We start from the raw sequence: 26,097 nt of genomic DNA on the forward strand, positions 1-26,097 counted from the left end.
CGGTAATTTACACTACACTGACAGGGCGAAGATACTGCTACAACAACAACAACAACATATCATCTTTGGCATTTGTCTAGTAGAAAGATGTACAATTTTACTCGACAGAACAACACATTAAAATTATTGAAACTTATTACGAAAATTGATGAGCTTTAAGAGCAACATATTACAAAAGTAATTTTTCTGTTGGAAATTGTAGTCCGAATCAGTTGACAATGGTTGGTAACAAATTTTCAAGAATCGGGTTCTGTCAAGGATAGAAAAGGATTGGCATACCAAAAACTGGATGTTCCGTTGAGAATATTGCTGCTGTAAAGCAAAGTGTTGTTGAAGGAACTCCAAAATCAATATCTCGACGTTCTCAATAACGTGGTGGATTTCACCTATAAAGATGCTCATTTAAATAAAGACCTTTTTCACAAGAGCTGTAAGAGCCGTGCTTTGAATAAAAAAGGGTGAAACCTTGAAGGATCTAAATGTTTACATGTTTTATTTGGAAACAACCGCGTCTTTTGAAAGACCCTTTTTTGCATTGCCTTGTTCTTCCCATTTATACAGTGCTACCAATTTAGCGACTTTGTCGCTAGAATTGACGACTTTTGCTTGAGTCTTGGCGACAAAAAAAGTTTTGACGACAAAAATGATTTAGGAACTTATCTGGCGACTTTTGGAGAGCAAACCAAACCGTTTTAGGCAACAGATACTTTTTTGTCAACTTGATTACCCGTGAATGCCCTTTACCTTCCATACTCTAGAGTAACAATTTACTGACTATAGATAAAATAACGCACTACCTATTGGTGTGTTATCGTCGATAAATTATCGATCTATAATTGAAATTTTAAATTTATTTTTATCTTAAAATTTTTTATGAAATTAACAAAAATCATACGTTGTATTAAGAAATAATGCAATATATTCCAATTCAATTACGAATTGTTTTACACAGAGCAATGCGGTCGGGGATTTTATTATGTTCTGTACGTGAAACAATTGAATTGATATTGGCTCAGTTGATTGTTTACTGTCCTCTAGCTTACTTACTTTTTAATTCATTTTAAGCAAATATAAAATATTTAAATCTATCTCGCGGTTGCTTAAATGATGGATTTACCTCTAAAAAAAAGCAGTATTTCAGGAGATTGAAACTAACTTCCGTTGATCTCAAATTTCAGTAAAGTTGGTATTACTGGTTTAATTATTATTCATCTAAAAATTTTAAGTCCGCAGCTGGCCTCTTGTGTACCTCTCAGAATGAAATTTAGGATCCGCCCCTGATGGAGTTAGCGACTTTTGATATTGGCCCTAGCGACTCAGATTTATTAGCGTTGGCAACACTGCATTTATATTGTGAATTTAAAATTTAAGTGTCACTGACCATACTTCTGCACTATTAAACCAACACAACATAAAGCTCATTGCTGTTAAAACTATATCAATGATGCATGATTGTCAAATTTTGTGAAAAATTTTACACGCTTCAGACTGAAAGTTTTTCAGATAGCATTGAAAAGCAATTAAAGTAGATTTCTCTTATAAAAAGTGTGACAAAACAGACGGAAATATTTAGACAACGTGGAGCTAGGTAAAGAATTGTTTTTGTGTACATATTATTACATCAAAAGAGTGCATAACAAGAGTGTCATAAGCTGCCCGGCTCAAGGACGTAGGCACAGAGTGCAAAATCGTTTAGAAAGGCGCTATATGAGCATATATTTATTGACGCTAATTACAGTGTAAAGTTGCAAAATGGAAGAAGACCTTATATTACAACAACCAGCGGATCGTCGTCTGGGTACTGGAAATACATTACCACCGGGACCGCCAGGTGCAGAAAGCGATGGCGGTGCAGAATACGGTAAGTTATATCGGTTACGAAATGCAGAAAATGATTGAAGGGCTGTCTAAATTGTCTAAGGGCAGATTTTTAGTACTACTTTAACTATGCTTTACTCTTTAATTTAATTTTAATCATTTTAACGCTGAAACTGCAGTTAGCAATGAAAAAGCAACCCTAAAACAAGTTGAAGTCATGTTTTAGTAAATGAGTTGCACCTTCTCTCTTTTAGACATATACTCTTATACATATATACATATTACATATATATTTTGAAATAGAAAATTTCACCATAGATACCAATAAAACCAAAATGGAAAAGGACTCTAGTAGAATCTCAGCAAGTCGGTCTAGTCGTCGTCGTTCGCCCTCTGGTAGTCCGCCACGCTCTAGACGTAAGTCCCCTTCACGCGGCCGTCGATCGCCCTCTTTAGACAGCGGTAGCCGTCGTCGACGACGTTCTCCTTCCCCACCTCCTCGCCGTAATCGATTTCGTGACTACTCGCCAGACCGCCGACGTTTCGATGGAGGTGGTGGGCGCAATATGCGTCGCTCACCCGACAGACGACGTGGGGGTGGGGGACGTGGTTTTCGTTTTCGAGGTCGCAGTAATAGCCGATCGCGCAGCCGTAGCATATCACCACGCCGTGGTGGTGGTAATCGTTGGTCCCCTAAAAAGAAGCCTAGTTCACCGCTTCCCATTAATGCGCCGCCACCACCACAAGTCTCGCAACCGCAAACGCAATATGGTGCTATTCCACCACAACTGTATCCAAGTGATACCTATGCCCAAACGGCATACAACCAATATTCTGTGCCGCCGCCACAGCCAGCAGCAAGTTTTCCGCCACAGCAAAGAACAGATTCTTATGGTATGCAGGCACCAGCACCACCTGTCTTTAATGCAGCTTATCCGCCGCCACCAGTTTGGGGGTCTAATGGTAAGTTATGCAATTAGAAATGCGCCTAAATACCGACATATATCATAATACAGTTATTTACAATTTCATACATTTATATTGGATTATTTTTCATTTTGTAGATGCTTATAATGCACAACAGCCTTGGATGCCAACTCCAGATCCCAATCAGCTACAGCAAATCACTCAACAACCGCCTCCAGCGGCACCACCAATATCTATACCACCGCCACAAATTGTGCCGCAACAAACTGTAAATGAAGCCGCACCCATTTCTACTGAATCAAGTTCAAAACATGATGGTATGCCTCCTTTATGTTAATCCATTTTAACATACTAAATTTTATACTATTTCGTGTTGTGTATTCTCTCAAAACCCCGAAACCAAAAAAAAAAATGCACGATTTGACATCAATTTATTCATTTAACATACAATCGTTTGACACACTCGGCTAGTGGTATTAGGTGTTGCACACAGGTATCATCCCGATCAGACAAAATTCAAAAACCACAAGATTTACATCATTTTTTCCTGGCTCATTATTTCTTACACTAAACTCATAGACTAGCCGTGTTGTAATCGTTATAGAAAAAAATAAGTAAAAAAGATAATGGTAAAAATCAACGACGCACGTGCGCACAACTTTAACCTCTACCAGTACGTGCCGCATGTTGCCCAACACGATCTGGTGGAGCGCAACAACCTTGGAACAAGGAGGGCATCAACGATCCACACAACATACCATTTAATTTGTGCGTTGTGACTTCTCAACCGATCAATGCTTTGCATTGTCCAAAGCGTAAATAAAACGAAAATGCACTAAAGGCATTTTTTGAAATATACATTTAAATATAATATCGTGGAACCCAAGTCACTAATGCAACTTAAATTTTATTTTCGTATGTTTGTAGCAGCTGTTGCACAAGAAGCAGAGAATCAGCGTGACGAATTGAAGCGCCAACGCAGCAGTTATCTAAAGAAAACATCGCTACTACGTAAGGAATTAAAAATGTTAAAGGAACAACGAAAAGATTTGCACAGTGGTGGTGGGGCACCACCTTCACCCACTACAAAGGGCTTCATCGATGAAAACGAAAAGCTACAGGTATGTCAAACTATGCCACACGCAATTATAAAGTTAAATATTTTTTTGTTTGTTATAATTTTGGTGTTAAATGCTGTGTAACAAATGCTGGAACGAATATCTACTTAAGAGGAGTCAAGTGGAAAAGTAATTCGTATTAGGTGTGTGACTAGTACGTAAAACGCTTAGAAGCAGTAAAGCTTATTTTCGAATATCCGCAAATTTTCTCCACACAGTACAACCAATTTTCCTATAAAGTAACAGGGAAAATAAGAATGTATTATTAACTCTTTGTATGAAACGAAGTGTGTCAGCCACGTACTGAACGACATTGGTGTGTTTAACTTATCCCAGTCCCCGATAAACCGACACTAATTATCATTTAACTTTTTTATTCAAGCAATCAATCAAAATTCTCATTAAATTTTAATTGTTGTTGTTGTTTTTGTTGTAGCAGCATAAACATTCCCCATACTTACATACGGGGAATGCTGCTTGAGTGACAGTCCTTGGCCGGATATAAATCCGGGTCGTTTCGGTAACGTAGAACCGACTGTCGTGGAAACGTTAAACGTTTTTTTAAATTTCAATTCTCATGCACTGCTTACTGATTATGACTAAATTGAGCACCTTCTTCAGTGGAACGCTCTCTGCTGGGCACTTTTATGTGCTGCATATGAAAAACACAAAACATGTGTAAGTGTGGTTGTGCGCTAACCAGCCATGAGTTGAACGAAATATCACAACTAAGAAGCAGCATGCACTTTAAGAATTTATTGAACCTAAAACAAAATGCATTTCGGTATTTTTTGATGTGAAAGTTTTTATGCGGTTCCGGCATTTTTAACGCAGCATTTTATATGGATTAATTCGCTTAAATTATTTACCGTTAGTGTGTAAGCAAAGTATTTAAGTCGATTATGTGAGTAAATGACAAATTTTTCACAGCTTATGTACCCGTTGATTTGTATATGCATACGTGTGTATGCAACCGTAGTTGTGCAGCAATTGATTTCGTACAATTTAGATGTGTGCAAACTCGTATTTCTCGTTCATCATTGGTTAAAAAGCGCAAATTTGCAGGAAAAATCGAAAATATGGATCTTGATGTTAGTGTTAAATGACTGCTGTGCACATATTTTTTCACATATCTTCTGTTTTATGTATAGGTTATGTTTAACAAATATTTTATCTGTAGTTTATCGTTTGAAATTGTATACCCATAAAAATTGTAATTTAGGGCTCTTTGTATTGAATTATGGTATTATATTATATTTATGACATTGTATTGTAAAAATTTGTAAAACAAAGAAGAAGAAATAACACCGGATCGTGAGCACCAAATTGACGACCAAGACCGTTGGAATATTTCTCACCCCACCAGGCTGTGATCAGACGTATTTGATGTTCGTGGCCGCCCGCCCATTGTCGTTCACCGTTTTCAACTCTATACAATAATTAACAATTGCGTGCCAAGAAATGAGAGAAATGAATTATATATTAAAGCATTTCAAAAACTGAATTAGTATTTGCTAATTTTCGTATTTTTTCTTTCCTATTTAGAATCAAATACAAAAGAAACTCAACACGATCGAAAATGTCATTGACATGCTAACTGGTATTATTGGTGAGGAAAATTTGGAAAGAGACGAGGAATGTTACGAGAGCGATAAGAGTGTAAAGGACGATTTTAATAAAAAACATGCTAAGGAACAAAAACAGCTGCAACAGCAGCAAAATGTCGGTGGTAATAGTGAACGCAGTCGCAAGAAGAAGCGTAAAAATTCGACAACTTCATCTGGCAGCTCGTCGAGTAGTTCCAGCAGCAGTACGAGTTCCTCGTCCAGTTCAACGTCAACGGAGAACGAAGAGGAAGATGATGATGATAGCTCACCAGAACGTTTGAAGAACAAAGCTATAGAGTCGATGAAGGCCAAAGCGAAGGAAGGTTTAAAACGCGACCAGGTCGGCGCCGCCAAAGCAAAAGATGAAAAATTGTAAGTACATTGAGATAAAAGTATAAAATTAAATACGCTGTTGGGTTTATAATTAAATACAACCTTCTGGAAAAAGTGAAATGCAGTGAATATTTTTCGCGCCTGCAAGTTCTTCTAGTGTGCCCAAGCGCATATATAAAATTTGCATTTGTATGAATGTTCTGAAAAAAAAAAACAATAGTTTTTGACATGACGATCAAGAAAAGTTCTTATACACCAACAGGCAGCTGATAGTACTCCGAAGCCGCTTGCTGTTTAAACAAACTATCGGCAGTTCAACATTAATAATTTCCCTTTTCTTGAACCATTTACAAATCATGTTTTTTGTTCTCTTCCAATTTTAGCCTTGATGAGAAAAAACGTTTCAATTACGTGTTTTATGATCCCGAAATGCATTGGTGCCAAACGTGTGATGTATTTCCGAAAACCGCAAAAGATTACCTAAATCACTTACACTCCAAAGAGCATATGGATCGGGAAAGCATTGAAACGCCTTGGCACATCGATATGGTGACTGATGTAAGTACCCGGAGACCCCGCAAAATCAATAATACATAACTAGTAGTTTGCTGGAAGCCTCGAATAACTCAGACGATTATTTTATTTATGAGTTAAAATTCTAAAATTTGCGTTAGCTCGAAGTTTTAGTTTTTCGAATAACTCGGAAAATTATTGTATTTATGAGTTAAAATTCGTAATTTTGGTTTCTCAAATAACTCGAAAATTTTAGTTTCTCGAATAACTCGAACAATTATTTTATTTATGAGTTAAAATTCTAAAATTTGCGTTAACTCGAAATTTTAGTTTCTCGAATAACTCGGACAATTATTTTATTTGTGAGTTAAAATTTGAAAATTTGGGTTCTCATATAACTCAAAAATTTTAGTTTTTCGAATAACTCGCACAATTATTTTATTTATGAGTTTCAATTCTAAAATTCGAAATTTTAGTTTTTCGAATAACTTGAAAATTTTAGTTTTTCGAACAACTCGGGACATTTTTTTTTATGAGTTAAAAATCTGAAATTCACAAAATTTTAGTTTTTCTAACAACTCGGACAATTTTTTTTATTTATGTATGTGTTAAAAATCTGAAATTCGCGTTATCTCGAAATTTTAGTTAATCGAATAATTCGAAAATTTTCGTTTTTCGAATAACTCGAAAGATTGTTTTATTTATGAGTTAAAATTCTAAAATTCCCGTTAACTCGAAATTTTAGTTTCTCGAATAGCTCAAAAATTTTAGATTTTCGAATTTGTCGGACGATTAAAGTAATGAGTTAAAAATCTAAATTCGCTGTTATTTCAAAATATTATAGGCCCGAATATCTAGACTGTCTTGCAGCAAATCCACAATATATTTTTTTACATAAATTATTTTAATTAATTTTAGTACACTTTTTCTTCTTCCCTTTTTAATAGCAATTTCCAACCTTTGAGAATGTCCCAACAAAACGTACACCTATACGCGGTCTCACATTCTTCATACCAGCCTCAGCTTGGTTTTGTAAATTGTGCAACAATTGGATGGGTGATTTGCATTGCGCCTCAACTCATTTAAAATCTCAATTACATGCTAGTAAATACAACGTAAGTGCTTCATTAATTTTTTTCATACATTTTTGGTTTTTTATGAAGAACGAAATTCTTTTTTCATGAAGAAAACACCATTTTTTCAGAACAATTTTTTTTCACTCAGTTTTTTTCCTTATTTCCTTTCAATTTTGGTATATTTATTTTTCACCATTTTCATTTAGGCATTTTTGGAGAAAAATCCACACTACGAAGTTAATTGGTTGGCCGATCGTCAACGTGTTCTGAATGAACGCAAAGTCGTGCCACTCCCGCCACAAATCACAGCCGTTACAACTACAGCTGCTGAGAGTGTTACAACTAAAAAATCCAAAAAGGAAGAGAAAGTCAAGAAACGAAAGAAGAAGAGGTGAGTAACTGATTTTAAGCCAATGCCATTATTCATTAGAGCTCCTCCTTTTTGCTGTATTTTTGAGTAGAAAAAAGTATAATAAACTTATTTGCAACGAGCACAAGCAAGTCAAAAGCGAATATGCAAACTTTGCTTGCCTTTTCGAAATCGCATGTGTTGTCCAAAGTCTGAACTTCAGCAGCATTCCCAATAAAAATTTTGGGAAACATTTATGATGTTACAACAACTGCAATGTCGTGTTTCCCAAAAATTATTGGGGACAGCTTTATGCTATTACAACAACATCGGTAGACCTTAAATGGCAAGGAGCGACAAACACCACCGTTGCCAACTCTCATCCCATGAATAACGATCACCACCTTTTCCTTCCACGAGCACATCCCTTTCACTTGTCAGTAGATGACATCGACAATGATAAGTAAGAAACTGATCTAGGCAGGGCTCAGTAAAGTCCTACGCTAATGTGAAACCGATTTTTACCTTACTCTGCCCGAAGGTGATGTGAAAATTAATCAATAGAGGTATATTTCTGATATTTCGCCGCCGTTCACGAATGGGTTGGTGCGTGACTATCATTCCAAATCAAGAAGGAACGTAGTTTCGAATCTCGGTGAAACACCACAATGAAACAAACGTTTTTTCTTGAAACTGTAGGTCACTCCATTTATAGAACAACACCAAGACGCACACCAAAAATAGGAGGAAGAGCTCGGCCAAACACCCAAAACGGGTGTACGCGCCAATTTTATAAATATTTCCGAAAATGCCCAATGCTTACCAAAACTGAAGGAACAATTTAATTTATTATATGTGCTCAGGAGTTTGTGTTTCAGCAGCATTCCTTAGTCGCTGGCCGATTTATTTCTGTTTATATTATTTATTTATTTGTCACCCATACGGTATGAAAAACTATGTTTAAAAAAAGTGTAATTAAAATGCTGATAATTTTTCATTTACACTCCTTCCAGTTCGGACAAAAAGGATAAGAAGAAAAAACACAAGCGTTCCAAGAAACGTAAGAAGAATGCTGCCACAACATCGACTTCTAGTGATTCTTCGTCTTCGGAGAGCGAAAAGGCTAGCAAATCTAAAGTCAAATCGTCGCCCATAATCATTCAAAGCTTGGATAATCCCAATCCTGCCGTTTCGATACGTGTGGCAATGCGCAAACAAGACTTAACAAAAGCTGACGAGGATACACCACCACCGCCGCCACGTATGCGTCTCGAAGCCGGCGCTCCTCACCCTGCACCGCCATCTAACATCGATTTGAGCGGTAATGCCGTCAGTGCAGTGGCGATTGCTGCTGGTGGCGCTAATGCTACCGCCGCTTTGTTGGCCAATCAAGGTCGTTTAAGTAAATGGACTGAGGCGCAAGATAGTAGCGCTAAGGCTGCAGCCACAGCACATCACACAGCTGTTGCGGAGTCGGATAACAAACATGATGATGCCATTTTGCAGCAATGGAACACCGTGCAACCGGTCATAAGCGAGAGTGAAAAGAAATTGTTGGAGCAGTTGAAGGGAAAGCTAAAGAATAAACCGCGTGAGGAATCAACAACACCGGCCGGTGCTTCGATACGTCATAATGACGTTCCGGCAGATCGACGTGTACGTGACCGTGACCGTGACCGCGATCGTGATCGTGATCGTGATCGCAGTGACAGAGATCGAAATGATCGCAACGAGCGCGATCGCAAACGGCGTTCGCGAAGTCCCGTCTTTGGTGGCGGACGTGGTGGTGGTGGTCGGGGACGTTTGCGGCGCACACGTAGTCGTTCGCGCAGTCGCGGACGCATTAGTTCGCCAATGGGTCGTAGAAGGCGCACACGTTCACGCTCACGTGGACGAAGGTAAATCTAAATTACTTTACTTTCATAAGAGTCTTAATAAAATTTTATTTTTGTTTTGCATTCTCTTTAGAAGTCGCTCTTTCGATCGTCGGCGCCGCTACAGTCGTTCACGTTCTCGTTCGCGCACGCGTTCTGGAAGTCGCAGTCGTATTGAAAAGCCGGTTGTGCGACATGCCGAATTTAGGCCGCGTGTGCCTGAAAAGGACAAGGATAGAGAAAAGCGTTCCACTACAGAATCGAAAGATAAAAAGAGTACCGACAAGAAAACCAAAACAAGCAACACAGCTCCGGTCGCAGCTGCAGTCACTGGCAAGAAATTACCGTTCATTGGTAAAATGCCAGTTTTCAAGAAGCAGACTGCTGGCCAAGGTGAAGGCAGCGGCAGTGGTGCTGAGAACACCATAACCTACACAAGCGACAATAGTCAACAAACCAACTCTGCTCATTTTGCGCCGCAACGTCCGCCTGCACCCACCGCAGCACAAATCCAAATGGCTATGATGGAAGATGTATACGGCAATGCACCGCCATTCCATCCCGATGCTGGCATGATGATGGACTATGAGGAGTTAATGCCAGATCCAATACAGTTTGTAAATTTGATGGGTCAGGCGCCGCCACCGCCACCACCACCAGCGGTAGTTGGAGTGACAGATGCGGCAGATGACACCAACCCTCCTGGTGTTACTGAAGACATACTACCACCGGGTATTGATGTGGCCGAGAGCGAAGACTGTGTGCCACGCCCCATTTCCGATGGACCTTTGCCACGTAAAGGGCCATTACCAAAAGATCTCGAAGAGGCGCTCAACATAATATTCCCAGGTGAAAAGAAGCCAGAAGATGAGGAAGCAGAGGCTGCGAAAAAGGCAAAATCAACAGGTAAATTATTGCAGTAGGAGTGGCATAGGTAGAGTTTGATAATGTTTTAGGGAAAACGAGTACCAAACTCTCCCGTCTCTGTCTTGAAAAAAATTAGTTAATACCTTTTACTCACTTTTACCACTTACAGGCGAAACACAAATAATTACCGATGAGCCCGTAATGCAGCCAGAGGATCTGGTCAAGGAAGGTATACATATGGTTACCATCGAAGAAACCTCTCTGGTTGGCATGGATGAAGCTTCACAAATGAGCATGAACGAACCGTTGGTGTTTAATAAGCCCACAAATTCTTTGCAACCTGAAGCAGTCACAGCAAACTTAAGCATTAAAACCACATCGATTTCACTAGCAGATAGTTCATCGCAAGATGCTACTGACATTGATTTGGCCGCAGTACAGCCCCCACCACCGCCACCACAAACTGATGCAAGTACGGCCCAACAAGTAGTAAAGACTGCAAGCGTTGAGAAGCCGGAAGCAGCGGAGGTGGTCAACGGTGAGGACAACACACCTATCTTCAATTCCACTACTGTTAAACTAGCTGAGGAGCCAACAAGCGATGCAAACGATTCCACAGAAGAAACAAGCTTTGCGCCCGCACCCGCACCCAGTGATATACCCATGCCCGATGCAACGCTTGCGAATAAAGCATCAATGGACGATGTTGCTAATATCGTGTACGACTTAGATGATATTCCACAGCCGCCGCCATCGCCGACGGAGAGCGAGAAGATGCGTAGACAGGAGGAGTTGAATGATTTGGCAATGTTGGGTATTGATGCCGACGATATGGCTGCACAGTGCTTTTGATCACATTGGACTACATAAATCAATTATTCCGTTCTCTTCTTATTTTCAAAAAACACATTAAAATATTTCATTCAATATCAACAACAGTGTAATAATTCTGTGCTTAGTTTGATACAGTTTAGCGTGTAATAATGATGTAAAGCCGAGGGCAAGAGGAAGGAAAAGGTTATATTTGAATATATTTATAGTCTATCTCTTGGTATGCTCTGCGGCATTGAAGTAAGATATGCAAATAATATTTAAAATAAAGACATAATACATAACATAGCTGTACAAATGCAAATTATTTTTTAAATATAACAACTTGTAAGGTGGAATGCCGCGTTGGTAACGCTACCTTCGCGGAGAGTATTTTCTTTTGAAGGTTTAAGCTGCGCTTCGTACAAATGCCTCAGCGCATATAAATACTTGGAGTGCCAGTCCTTGGCCGGACCTAAATCTCTGCAAGCAACTTCTCGATACCGTCGAAGTGATGAAAGTATTGGGTTTGGGAATAAGTTCATAGCGTTTTTATATTTTCATTTATTTGACAACGATTTGTTTGCTGTTTGGCAAAAGGTAAGCATTCATTCGATAGAACTCTTTCTGCACTACAAAACTATGTTAATTGTATTTTTGAGTAATTTAATTTTTTATTCGCTTTGAGGCTTAGAAATGGAATACCCAGGAGACAAGAATCAACATTTTCGAGAGCTGCTCTTCTTTGCTTTTGATCGAAGTCAAAAAGTTGCTGAAGTAGCCCGAGATATATGCCATGTGTATGGAGAAGGTGTCATAGGCGAGTCTGCGGCATGGAAATGGTTTGCAAAGCTCAAAAATGGCTACTTTGACGTCGATAAAACGTCCCGCAGCGGAAACTCTTCTGAATTCGATGAAGAACGTCTCAAATCACTTTTGAAGGAGACCGGTTGCCAAACCCGTAATGAATCGGCGCAAAAAGTTAGCTGCGATCATAAAAGTATTCTCAATTACCTTCATTCAAAGGGGATAACCGAAAAATTGGGAGCTTGGGTGTCTGGGTGCCTCACGTACTCAACGAAAATACAAAGAAAGTCGCCTTCAAATTCCTTCTTAGCATCTCGCCCGCCAGTGAGCCACACGAGGTCAGAAATGGTGACGGGAGATAAGAAATGGTGCCTATACATCAATATGAAGCAAAGAAAGGCATAGGTGGCTACAGGAGATACGCCAAACTGGAGAGTCAAGCTGGATCTTTATCCAAAGAAGATCATGATATGTGTTTGGTGGGACTGGGGGGGGCAGGGTGCACTGGGAAATGCTCAAAAAGAATGCCACAGTCAACAACGAGCCCTACATTGCCCAGCTACACCTGATCAACATGGCCAAACCATACTCCTTCACGACAACGCCAGGCCCCATGTTGTACAAGTCGTGCAAGAGCGCGAATGGGAGGTCCTTCAGCATCCGCCGTTGTTGTTGTTGTACCAGCATAAACATTCCCCATACATAGGTATACTGGGAGTGCTGCTGAAGTGACATACCTTGGCCGGATATAAATCCGGGTCGTTCCGGTAACGTAGAACCGACTGTCGTGGGAACGTCAGCATCCGCCGTATTCTCCGGAGCTCGCAGCTACCGATTATCATCATTTCCGCTCCTTATCAAACCATATGAAGGGCGTTACCTTCGATAACAAAGAAGTCATTACAAAACTGGCTCAACAACTTTTTTGACACCAGACCAGGCGATTTTTGGCGGAATGGTATTAACAAATTGGTCGGGAGCTTTGAAGAGATTGTAAACTTATTGATACAATCAGGGCCGTGGAGAGAGTATTCGGGCCCCGGGGGAAACTTGAGATGCGGCCCCTTCAAATTTTTCACTAATTTCCTTAAAAATTACAAATTCTAGAATGACCTGCCTGCAGCCTTGATCTTAATTTATTTGAAAATGTATGGGCAATACTTTGTCCATCGATTTTAAAAAATTTAAGACAGTTTGATAGCGCTGAGAGCCTTAGAAGAGCGACTAATGACGAAGGTCAAAAATTTATTAAAATATTAAAAATTGAGTCAAATCGATGCCTCGACGACTGACGACAACAAATTATAATCAAAGGTTAGGTTAGGTTGACCTGGCTGACTGAAAGCCATCACATAGAACTATTGGTACTTAGTGGTACCATATGGAGCTTGACCCTTACGTTTCCTTGTAGTAGACTTCTTTCAATAAGCCTGCGTCTCTAAGTAAGCTCTGACGCTCTAACCCCCAAGAGACATTCTGACCTCTCATATTGTAGAACTGCTCAAGATTTCATTCGGGCTCTAGCTAATGCAGGGCAAGAACATAGAAGGTGATCAAGAGTTTGCCTCTCTTCTAGTTCATGGCAAAATCTGCAGCTTACGATTAAAGGAGCAACCAACACAAATTACTTACTTAGTTCCAAATTTTGTAACTAACGCTAAGAATTCTATTTGTTTATTTTAAACTAGCAAACCCGGCCCCCTTCGCTGGGCACACTAAAATAGAATAGATATGGTTTAGAACAGAAAATATATGGTTTTCATATGATTTATTTCTTTATTCTTTATTCAAGCGCTTTGGCATAAGCAATATTTTTTGTTTTTCTATTTGTTTTTGAGTAAATATAAAATATAAATTGAAAATCAGGAAAAAAGAAGATTGTTTTTAAATTTCAAATCAGCGCATATGAATAAACAATCGTCTTTTTTCCTGATCATCCATGAATTTTTCGTTTCAATTTATATGTTTTATTTAGCATTGGAGCTTTTTTAACCATTATCCATTTATATTTTTCAAAAAAAAAAAACGAAAAAAAATTTTTTTTCCACGAACACATAATTTCATTCGGATTTCACATTAAATTCTCAAATTTCGTAAGAAATTATTCACTGTTCCAAAATCCACTCCAAAAAAATTCACAAACAATTTTTACATGTTGCACTTACGTTTTTTCCTTATGGCATCCAAATCAGAAAGAAATATTGACACATTGTAACTCACACTGTCAATTTGACAGTTCAGTTCCGCCCCAAGCGTTAAAAAAGTAAGCGATATTATGGCTGGTTCAAAAGAACGCTGTACCCGTTGCCAGTGCTCCGAATTACAACCAAACTCTACGAAACCCATTTTAAATACCTCCTTAACAATGTGCGTAAGTTTGGTTTAATTCGGTGCAAAGACACGGCGGGTCCACGTTTTGGCATATATTTCGAGACCCTAGTGTTAAATAGGTATGAAAATTACCCCGTATTAAAGCACTTATCAACAGCTTTCAGTTGATACCCATATTGTACATACACAACCAAAGGTTACCCGGGTCCACGTTTTGACCTATATCTCGAGGCCCCAGTCACGGAGCGGCATGAAAAATACTCTGTACTAAAGCATTCACCAACAGCTTTCATTTGATACCCATATTGTACATACACATCCGAAGGTTACCCGGGTCCACGTTTTAACCTATATCTCGAGCCCTATTTCCAAAATAAAATATAATCCATGTTACTCGTGGATGATATAGCTTTCGAATGGTGAAAGAATTTTTAAAATCGGTCCAGTAGTTTTTGAGCCTATTCATTACAAACAAACAAACAAACAAAGTTTTCCTCTTTATAATATTAGTATAGATATAATAACATTGGTCTGCTACTTTTTCGCTCTATAGATTTTACTTTTGTTACTTTTTAAATTTTTTTAAATTTTCTTAATTTAGTTTAAGTTTCGTGAAATCTGTGTTTATTTCTGATTATTTTTAAAACATTAAAATATTTACCATTGAAAGTTTAAATATTAAAAACATAAATTTTTGGCCCTATGCTAATAATAAAAATATAAGAAATTCAGTTGGTCTTATAATTTTTTCACGTCTTGTCGTAGTTTAATAAACTCCTGCCTATCCAAAATCTACGCCGACATATTCAACATAAGTCCGGCATGTGAGGGTACTCTGCTAAATACTAACCATCCATTCATATGCCCTCTCAAACCTACTCACCTAATACCTCTCTCCACCTGGACCCAATCTATCGAAACAGCAAGTTTCCTGGGCCTACCGTGAGATGAGTTTGAGCTGGCAGGGCGTAGTGCACTACTACAATTACAACAATAGTATGCCCCTTAAACCTCCACCCATCCATCTAATACCCCTTTCTCCCTGGATCTGCGATTGTATGAGAAAGAGATAAAACTATCAAAGGTGACACCCGGTAACTTGGTGTTGTTAACAGTCGGCATTGGTGCGTCATCGACTTTGACCTTTAGTTTGTTTATTTATATATTCAATTAATAGCCTAAAATATACAATATTTCTTACAGACTATGAAACCCGATTAATGCAAAATAAATAAATCAAAGTAAAATTGAACTTATATTAACTAGTTACAATTGTAATGAGTGAAAGAAAAAGATAACATTTCTTAAAATTTACGGAGGAAGATTATTAGATAATACTAAAAATTTAGTACAACAATTCATTTAGTACCAATTTGAAGTGGTTCTTTGTGGAAGAGAAATCCAGGCCAGTATGATTTGAAAGCGAATTAAATTCTCCTAGAGTTCTAGAAATCGGAGCATTGGAACTAGTTCTTACCATCCCCAACCAGAAAAAATCATGATTCCGTAAACTTCGCTGAGGAATATTGAAATTGACTTTCTCGAGTAACAATGGGGAACCAATAACCCCATTTATTAAATCGAAAAAGAAAGTAATGGAGAGAATAGTCCTTCTAATATCTAGTGATTTTAGATTTATAAGCAAGCACCGACTTTTATAGGATGGAATTGGATCAGTGAAGTATAAAGAACGCAAAGCGAAACGCACAAAAGCTTTCTGGACACGTTCAAGCCTACTAATATGAGGGGTGCCTTTTATATTTCGGGATTTGGCAACCCTGGTGTTGCAATCTGGAAACTGACAGCTGTATCGCATAGTTTGACATTTTTTGGCTTTTACGTACTCAGAACGTTTTGAAATACCAGCGCTATTTGTGTTGTTTACAGTAACTTAAAAGATTCATCTCGGTCCAAAAATGGAATTAAATCGTGAACATTTTCGTGCGATTATTTTTTACAACTTTCGACGTGGATTAACTCAGCAACATTGCATGGATGAACTTAATTCATTTTTTGGCGATGAAGCTCCATCAAGGACCAGTGTTTATCGATGGTATGGTGAATTCAATCGTGGTCGTAGTTCACTCCAAGACGAATTTCGTGAAGGTCCTCCAAAATCAGTTGTTGTTCCGAAAACCATTGATGCTGTGCGCGAACTGATATTGCACGATCGTCATGTGACCTATCGTGAGATTGAGACAATCTTAGGCATTAGTGGGACCATTACATTGCATTTAGTGGGACCATACATTCAATATTGCATAAACATTTGACTGTCAAAAAAATTTGTTCGCGTTGGATCCCACACAATTTGTCAATCGCTCAAAAAAAGGCTCGTGTCGATTGGTCGAAGGAAATGCTCGAAAAATACGATCGCGGGGCTTCGAAACACGTCTATGACATCGTGACAGGTGATGAATCCTGGATTTACGCGTATGAGCCCGAAAGTAAACAGCAGTCGACTGTATGGGTGTTTCAAGATGAGCCAAATCCAACAAAAGTTGTTCGCGCACGAAGCACTTCCAAGCAAATGGTCGCCTGTGTTTTCGGAAAAACTGGACATGTCGCAACCGTACCACTAGAACAACGCAGAACAGTAAATTCTGAGTGGTACACAACCATTTGTTTGCCAGTTGTCTTCCAAAGAATTAGGAAAACCAATCGCCAAAGACGGATCACTCTTCACCAGGACAATGCGAGCTCTCACACATCGGCTCAAACAACTGCATTTTTGAGCACCCAAAACATCGAATTAATGGGTCATCCGCCGTATAGTCCTGACTTGGCACCGAATCACTTCTTTTTATTCTCGTACGTAAAAAACAAACTGAGAGGTCAACGTTTTTCGACACCTGAAGAAGCGGTTGCGGCATTCAGAATGAATGTTTTGGAGGTACCTCATTCAGAGTGGCAAAAGTGCTTCGACAATTGGTTCAAACGTATGCAAAAGTGTATAGATCTGCATGGAGAATATTTTGAAAAACAATAAAGTGATTTTCGATGATTAAAATTTGTTTTTGTTCTCTAATCCCGACACATAAAAGGCACCCTTCGTATGACAAGCATAATATGGACGGCGTATTCCAACTTTGAACGCACTAGAGACGTATATAACAACTTTAGAGTATATGGATCAACAAGGTCCGAACTAAAACATCGAATAAACGCAAGCACGAAATAAGACTTTGAGATGGTGTAATTTAAATGTCTTTGAAAAGAGAATTTAGAATCAAATACCACACCAAGATCAATAATTTCACTTCGATTGTATAAACTAGAACCACATACATATGTGGTAGGAAGTGGATATAAGAGAACAAGATTTAGAATAAGAAATATAAAAACACTTGTTTATATTTAAATCTAACTTATTTCTTTTACACCAAGCAGCAACGTTATCTAAATCAGATTGAAGGTTTAAAGAGTCCACTGTACTTGATATCCTCGTGTATATCTTTAAATCATCGGCATACAAGAGAAAATTTGCGTTATTAAAACAACTAGAAATGTCATAAACAAAAATTATTAAAAGTAGTGGGCACTCACGCACGTCGGCTCGGGGTTCCTAAAAACGACTTGTGCAGATACTGCGAGGATGAAGATGAGGAAGTATCGAGCAGACATTGGCTGTGCAGTTGTCCCGGCCTAGCCAGAAGTCGACTCGCTCTTCTAGGCTCTCCAACAATTGACAATCTTTCAGCACTTTCGGACCTGAAAATCGAATCTCTCATCAAATTCTCGAAACGAATTAATATTTTGGACCAAAATCTATATATATAAAAATCAATTGCTGTTCGTTAGTCTCGCTAAAACTCGAGAACGGCTGAACGGATTTATCTTATCTTGGTCTTGAAATGTCCGTAGAGATCTAGGGAAGGTTTAAAAGGTGAGAAAAATTCGAATAATTGCCGGGAAAACCTTAAAAACAGCACTTTTCTTCATCCCATATAAACTTTTTCAAAATAAAATTTTGAGTCAATTTGAATTATAATCACTGTGTTCATCGGACCTCATATTACACCTATGAAACGGACACATTTTTCAACGCATCCAAAAATATTTGTCAAACAAGTGACAATCTTTAAGACATCAAATGTTTCACCATAATATTTGACATTAGATTTGACAACCAACTAATATTTCAATCCATTCTGTCGCACTTTAGAACACGGAAAGAAGTATTACGATATCTATGAGTGAGCGAGAACTTTCTTTACTTTGGCGATCCTTTGTGATAGTGGCATTCCAAGTAATGTGCTCTTTTTTTTGATATTTTGTGATTGTGACACTTTACTGCTAAGCGAGCGAAAAATTGTCTCACTTTGATTATTTACAATTTACGATGCCGAGGAGAAGACGACCAGACTTAGGTCGTCGCAGTCAATCAAATGTGCGAAAAGCTACCTCACGTGCTAACCGCACTAATGACCAGAGAGAGACAGATCAAGAAAATAGTCGTATTGCTATGTCAGAATTGCGTCATTTAGTGAGTGATAATCAAGTAGGGAGGCTTAGAATGCAACGAGTTCGTGCACATCAAACACAACAACAGCAAGCACGACATAATGAAATTGACCGAATCCGCAGACGGAATGCTCCTGTGATACTTGAACTAGCTGCATTCCACTATGATCCTGAAATTGATTATTGTGCTGACAAATCGGTAACAATTGGGGAAATGAAAATAATTTGTAAATATTGTAATGATACATGGACCTTGCGGACTTTTCAACTACAATTCACCCTGCATGGTAGACGGCAAGTGTTCCGATACCCAAGAGACCTGCTTGCTGAAAACGTAACGGGAAATGATGGATACCCATTGTATGGACAGACAGAGCGGCACGTCCACCGTCGACAACATTAACAAGTTTATTCACAGTCTGTCAAACTGATGATTTTGCTTGCACTTTGCTGTATGCTGACATGCCACGATGTGACACCTGGAATACATCATCGAAATCGTTTCAGCGTCGAAAACAAGGAACACCTGTTGAAGGACATCCAAATGTATTTCTTCAGACGCTCTGGGTCGCATCTACACAGTAAATTCAAATAACGATGAATGTTATTATTTGCGGTTGTTGTTGGTGAATGTTCGTGGTTCGATATCGTTTGAACAACTGAGAACAGTTAATGGACAGCTGTGTGCGACTTACCGTGAGGCATGTCAACTATTGCATTTACTTGAGAACGATACGCACTGGGATCATACACTCAAGGATTCCGTAATATCTTCATCGCCGCATCAAATTTGTACATTGTTTGCGATTATCATATCGACATGTCTCCCCTCGAATCCAAAAGATTTGTGGGTTAAGTATAGAGATGGCATATCTGAGGATGTTTTACATCGTGTGCGCCGTCAAACTTTGAATCCTACACTTCAAATGACTGCAGAAATTTACAATGAGACATTGATCATGATAGAAGATATGTGTTTATTGATGGCAAATAAAGTATTGTCGTGTTTGGGAATGACAGCACCAAATCGTCATATGCACGATGCATTAAACCATGAGTTGCAAAGAGAACAACAGTACGACATTGAAGCATTTGCCGAAACAGTTCATACAAATGGTCCACAATTAAATCAAGAACAAAAAATTGCGTACAACATTTTGATAGAAGCTGTGAACAGTGGATCTGGTGGAATTTATTTCCTTGATGCTCCCGGAACCGGAAAAACGTTCTTAATTTCATTGCTTTTGGCGAGGATCAGATCGCGAAATGATGTTGCTCTACTGTTGGCTTAATCTGGAATAGCTGCGACTCTGCTAGAAGGCGGGCGAACTGCACATTCTGCCTTGAAATTACCATTAAACATGCAAATCACCGAAACACCAATTGCAACATTGCCACAAATAGCGGAATGGCGAAGATCCTACAGGTATGCAAATTGATTGTTTGGGATGAATGCATGGCCCATAAGAGTCACTACAAGCACTGGACAGAACGTTGAAAGATCTTCGTGACAACCAAAATATTTTTAGTGGGGCCATGATACTGTTGTCAGGTGATTTTCGTCAGACTCTTCCAGTAATTCCCCGAACAACTGTTAGCTGATGAACTAAATGCATGCCTAAAATCATCGAATTTGTGGCAGTATGTAAAGACACTCCAATTAACAACTAACATGAGAGTATTTTTGCAGCAAATGAAACTGCGAATGTGTTTGGGAAGCAGTTGTTAGACATTGGAAATAATAAAGTTGCAGTGGACACCTCGACCGGATTCATCACGTTACCCACAGATTTCTGTCAAAACACAGACTCAAAAGAGGAGCTTATGCAGCGTGCTTTCCCAGACGAGCAATATTGGCAGCGAAAAATAAAGATGCCGAGGATCTCAATGCGACCATTCAGAATTTTCTTCCAGGACAGTTGGTTTCCTTGAAAACAGTCGACACCGTTATGAACCAGAATGACGTACTAAACTATCCCTCGGAGTTTTTAAATTCACTGGAATTGTCAGGATTACCACCTCAAAATTTGCAGTTAAAAATAGGGTCAGTTGTCATCATGCTGCGTAACATTAATCAACCTCGACTGTGCAATGGAACAAGACTGGCTCTGAAAAAGCTGATGAATAACGTCATTGAGGCAACAATCGTAAAAGGAAAATACAAAGTAGAGGATGTCTTGATCCCGCGGATACCGATAATTCCAACGGATTTACCATTCGATTTTAAACGCTTACAATTTCCAGTACGTCTGGCCTTTGCGATGACCCTAAATAAATCGCAAGGTCAGTCGTTAGAAGTTTGCGCAATCAACTTGGGGTTTCCCTGTTTCGCGCATGGACAATTATACGTCGCGTGTTCGCGTGTCGGAAAACCGTCTTCTTTGTTTATTTACGCACCACAAAACAAAACAAAAAATATAGTTTACCAGAAAGCTATAAATTGATTAACAAACTGTATCATAGCAGTGTGTGTCTGTCAATATCAAATTTAAACCATATAAATAGCCATATCTCAGGAAAACTCCATTTTATAATTAAGCAATATGATGTGTCGAAAATAATAATACAACTTCATGCTTAATTCAAAATATCGCACTTGTTACGTTAAAGCGTAACAACTCAAAATCTGAACATTTTCAGTAGAGACGAAAAACTGTTTCCGTAAATATTCATTATATATGTAGGTATTACAAGGGAAAAAATATGTAATTGCACGAAAATATCATTAAAAACAATATAACGGTTGTTTCATTCTTATTTGTTTAGTAGTTGCGCTAAAATAACAAATTTTTGAGTGGTAACTCTTTTCCTTTTCTTTTTGATTTGTTACGCTTTAACGTAAAAGTGCGATATGCTTTTTTTATTAAATACGGATTCATTTTGTTTGTTTTAAAATTATTTTATACAAAAGTTTAGGTATTTTATTTATCGATATTGAGGCAGTACGAAGTCTGCCGGGTTAGCTAGTTAGAGATATTTTTTTTGAATATTTTGTGAAAAATTTTTTGTTGTAATTAAGCATTTAGGCATCACGCTTGTCTATAATAAAAATCTCGGTTAGGTGGGGAAATCATATAAAATAATGAGCTCTAGGGCAACACAACGGACCCAACTTGCGGTCTATGTGGCACTCCGATGCGGGGTCACCCTTAAACCAACCAACCAACCAACCAACCAGGGGATCCAGTATACTTCCCTGGGGTACACCAGAGGACGCAATGAAAGAAATAGATGACGCTCCATTAACATTAACGACACATTTCCGAGAGGAGAGATAAGATTTAATCCATTTTAAAAGAGTGGAATGAAATCCTATAGCGCTCAATTTGGAAATTAAAACCCTGTGATTAACCTTATCAAATGCTTTTGAAAAGTCTATGTGAACAGTGTCAACTTGAGTTTTTTTTTAAAGATGATATACAATATTCAAAAAATACTGCAAGATTTGTAACAGTAGATCTACCAGTAGATGTAGTTTGACCTCCTTCATCCAGGTGCAAAATAGGTTCGTGAGCTCTTTAACAGACCGTTGTTCGGCTCTGACCCAATTTGACAGAATCTTCTGATGGCTAACGTGTGCTTACAAAAAAACTGAATTGTGTTGGTGATATACGAAGCAAATCGACCAATGACACTTCGTTGCCGTCTGAACAACTGATTGGACGAGTGTGTCAAATGATCGTGCGGAATTCGACTGGCAATAAGCTTGTGTTGGTGATATACGAAAAAACATCAACATAGTGTTGATCAGAGAACTGCAGCGGTGTACTGCTACTGCTTGCACACCGCTTCAATACTCTGCTTCACGCATTTGAGCGGAAAACAAAAGAGCGGTGTGTGTGCTGATCAATACCGCTATTACCGCGATTGCTGAGTGTATGAATATCTCGTATACTCGGGTGTTAGATTTGAAAGCAATCGTATATTCAACTTCGGCTAAGCGGTGTGACGTGTGAACTCTGTCAAATGAGGAAAACACCGCAAACACCGCATCGTCATCCCTTGCAAATAGTGAGATTGTCTGCAGTATAATTCATAGCAGCGCACGGAAAAAAAGGATTTTTATACATACATATGTAGCAGTATTTTTAAATGAAAAGTTTTATTCTTTATTGAAGCAGTGATATTATATTATTGTATATTACTATTAATTATGACAGAAAATAAAATGAACTTTAAAATAAAAATTGAGAACCAAATTCATTCTTTTACCAATTACTTATCGTACAAAAACAAATAATAATTTTTCTTTTAACTTTAAGAAAGATACTTATGTATTAAGATATAAAGAAAATATAATATTTACATTTGCAACTTATTGAAGTTTTTATGCATTGAATGCAAAAATAACAAATTGTCAACTGTTTTGGGCCCAATTCTATTTCGCTTTTCAGTTATAATGTATTTCAATATACATATACAATAATAATGTATGTTTGCAGTGTATGTATGTAGTGTAGTGTATTTGTCAACGTCGTTAACTAGTGCTAATCATTTATGTATTGAGTGAACGCGCGATGGCATAGATATTTTTTAGCGGTACTATTTTGCTTGTGTGGTATGATCTATTTGTGCAGGCGGTGTTTTCAGTATTTTTGTCATTCGGTAGCGGTCATATGCAGCACCGCATAGCCGAAGTGATCGCACAAGCGGTAGTTATAAACGAAGCAAAGACTGAACAAAGAAGTACTCGGATGTACAAACGATATACATAGAACATTTACTGCTCTGTTGCGGTTCTGCTCAGCGCAAACACCGCTTAGTTTGCGGTGGTCGTACATATTGATACCGCTTTTTTTGCGAGTGTATCGCAAGTCAGAAAAATACCACCGCTTGCAGTTCTCTGGTGTTGATCACTGATTGGGCGAGTGTATGCATAAATATTATATGAAATAAACGTGCAGAGTTCGACTGCCGAATCCCCGAGTGAGGTGGCAAACCTGGTAATCTATTTTCTGATTGATTCGTTGAGCCTCAAGCCGAGTAAGCTTGCTTCGTTTACCGCTGCAGTCAAGAGTACTTTAACATCCGATTACCATGGATGTGAAAAGATGATTGGTGTCGCTTCGCCTGCATGCTGGATAAGTGTTAATCACCGTCCTACAATAAACATCGAATTCACCTGCTAATTTCTTGATCGAGGGAAAAATCACTACAGGAAACGCGTTTTAACAGCCGAAAGGAAGTATGTAATGGAAAAATCGTAGACGGCTCTGATTGCTATACCGAAAATAGTGCACCAGAAATGTTTCGAGAGCTGGATCAAGCGCTGGCAGAAGTGCCTTGGAGTTGATGGGGAGTACTTTCAAGGCGATAATACCACTTTTGTGGAATAAACTTGTGTTGTGAATTTTCTGAATGTATTCCGGGAACCTTTTGATCGAGGTGCCAGAAGTTTAGGAGTGTAGAGCAAGGGCTAAGGGAGGTTAGCTGGCACCAAACTATGGGGCTATGCCAGGCGAAATCCTAACTGAGCGGGGGTACCTCCAAAAGAGGTTTAAAAAAGTCATTATCCCTCTCCAAGGATAAACTGATTTTGCTCATGGGCATTCTCACAAGCCACTACAGACTGCATAGTCATCTGCACATGATGGGGATTTGGACTATGTACTCTTGTTGTTTCTGCGACCAATCCGAGAAGACTCCAATGCAACTTATCCTTGAATGCAGGTTGAGACATCTCGGCCAACTGCAGCCAGAAAAAGGGGATATACGTTCAATCCGGCACAGCTCTATCCTGAGTTTAATGAGGTACTGTGAAGTGAGCAGAGGGCACAAAAGGTCATGAGACCGAAAGGAAAAACTCAGCTGTAAAACCAAACACAAAAAAAAAAAACAACGAAATCACAATCGCATATTTCAAATTTTATTACATGTTTTGTATTTATTGATTAAGAATACTATTTTACACATATTTAATATTAATGTTTTCCTTAAATTACTATCTGATGTAAATTTTAAATGAATATGATGCCTTTTTATATACATACATGTGTGTGTGTGTGTGTATGAGGCTGGGTGTACATTACAAGCAAAATCAGCAGCTTTATAACCATACTGTACATGCTTACTTAACACTGGAAACAGAACTTAATGTAGAGCGGGGTCTTTTTTGGACAAATTTTTTGTTTGGCAAAATTTTTTGTTTTGCAAAATATTTTTTTTTTTTGACAAAATTATAATTTTTTTTGACGAATTATATTTTTTTTCTTTTTTGACAAAATAATTTGTTTTGTTTATGGACAAAATTAGTTTTTTTTGATTTGACAAAATATTTTTTTTGACAAAATATTTTTTTTTTTGTTTTGACAAAATATTTGTTTTTTTGTTTGACAAAATATTTTTTTTTTGAAAAAAAATTTTTTTTTTGAAAAATTGTTTTTTTTTGACAAAATTTTTTTTCTAATCAAAAGCAAACTTATAAAATAGTGACAATTTCTGCTGAATACATGGCTTAATCAAGAATTAATCGTACTTACATTAAATACAAATGTATATGTGTGTGTATGTAATTACAGATGCTCCCTAATAATTAAAAACATGCATACATACGCATATGCATTTGTAGGCGTGAAATAAAATTAACTAAAGACTAAATGCTTACATTCTAAAATCTCATTTATAAAATTTAAAAAACTAGTTCTGCACTTCAGTATTCTTGTATTCTTGTATTCTTCTCACTTAACACACAAAAGTCTGCAAATTAAAGTTATTTCGATAAATTGTAAATTAATTCTCACACAGTTTTCATTATATTCATTCAACGTATTTTCGCCTACCATCACAATTCACGATTTTCAACGATTTTGCAAGGGATATGAATAAATATTTATAATGCGTTCGGCGCTAGTTAATTGGTGTGCACAGTGGCGCAAGATAGGGCAAATTATGCGTTTGTTGACAAAATTATATTTAAGCAAATTTTAGTGCTTATTTTTTCTACATTAAAATGAAGCCAATAACGGTAATGAGAAAAGAAGTTTCAAAGAAAGTAAATTAGCAACTCAAAGTAAAGTAGCAACTCAAAGTTTAAACAATCAACTGTTAAGAGGATTTATTGAAAATATTTGAAAATAGAATTTCAGTTCGCGACATTAGCGACTAATTAAAAATAGTAACTTTTATTCATTTTTTTATTTTGGTTTATTTCTTTTATTTTTATTAATTTTTTTATTTTTTTTATATCTTTTATTTTTATTTATT

General features: G+C 37.9%; 1 protein-coding gene across 4 annotated transcripts; it reads left to right on the top strand.

The window, feature by feature from the left end:
• The first annotated feature begins 1,420 nt into the window (after nt 1–1,420).
• Nucleotides 1,421–11,601, top strand: LOC129238713 (zinc finger matrin-type protein CG9776). 4 transcript variants are annotated; one of them, XM_054873840.1, is made up of 12 exons: nt 1,421–1,588; nt 1,739–1,861; nt 2,122–2,781; nt 2,883–3,062; nt 3,673–3,866; nt 5,409–5,842; nt 6,187–6,361; nt 7,264–7,431; nt 7,599–7,783; nt 8,755–9,639; nt 9,710–10,521; nt 10,652–11,601. In XM_054873840.1, exons 2-12 carry the CDS (start codon nt 1,753–1,755, stop codon nt 11,332–11,334), a joined length of 4,485 nt encoding a protein of 1,494 aa, XP_054729815.1. In that variant the 5' UTR covers nt 1,421–1,588; nt 1,739–1,752; the 3' UTR covers nt 11,335–11,601. The 4 variants fall into 4 exon arrangements, with proteins under 4 accessions (XP_054729815.1, XP_054729814.1, XP_054729816.1 ...); XM_054873839.1 differs by having other exon boundaries at nt 1,421–1,861; XM_054873841.1 differs by having other exon boundaries at nt 1,421–1,861; nt 3,676–3,866.
• The last annotated feature ends 14,496 nt before the right edge of the window (nt 11,602–26,097 follow it).

Source organism: Anastrepha obliqua, chromosome 2 (genome assembly GCF_027943255.1).
Source record: "Anastrepha obliqua isolate idAnaObli1 chromosome 2, idAnaObli1_1.0, whole genome shotgun sequence".
Classification (NCBI taxonomy): Eukaryota; Metazoa; Arthropoda; class Insecta; order Diptera; family Tephritidae; genus Anastrepha; species Anastrepha obliqua.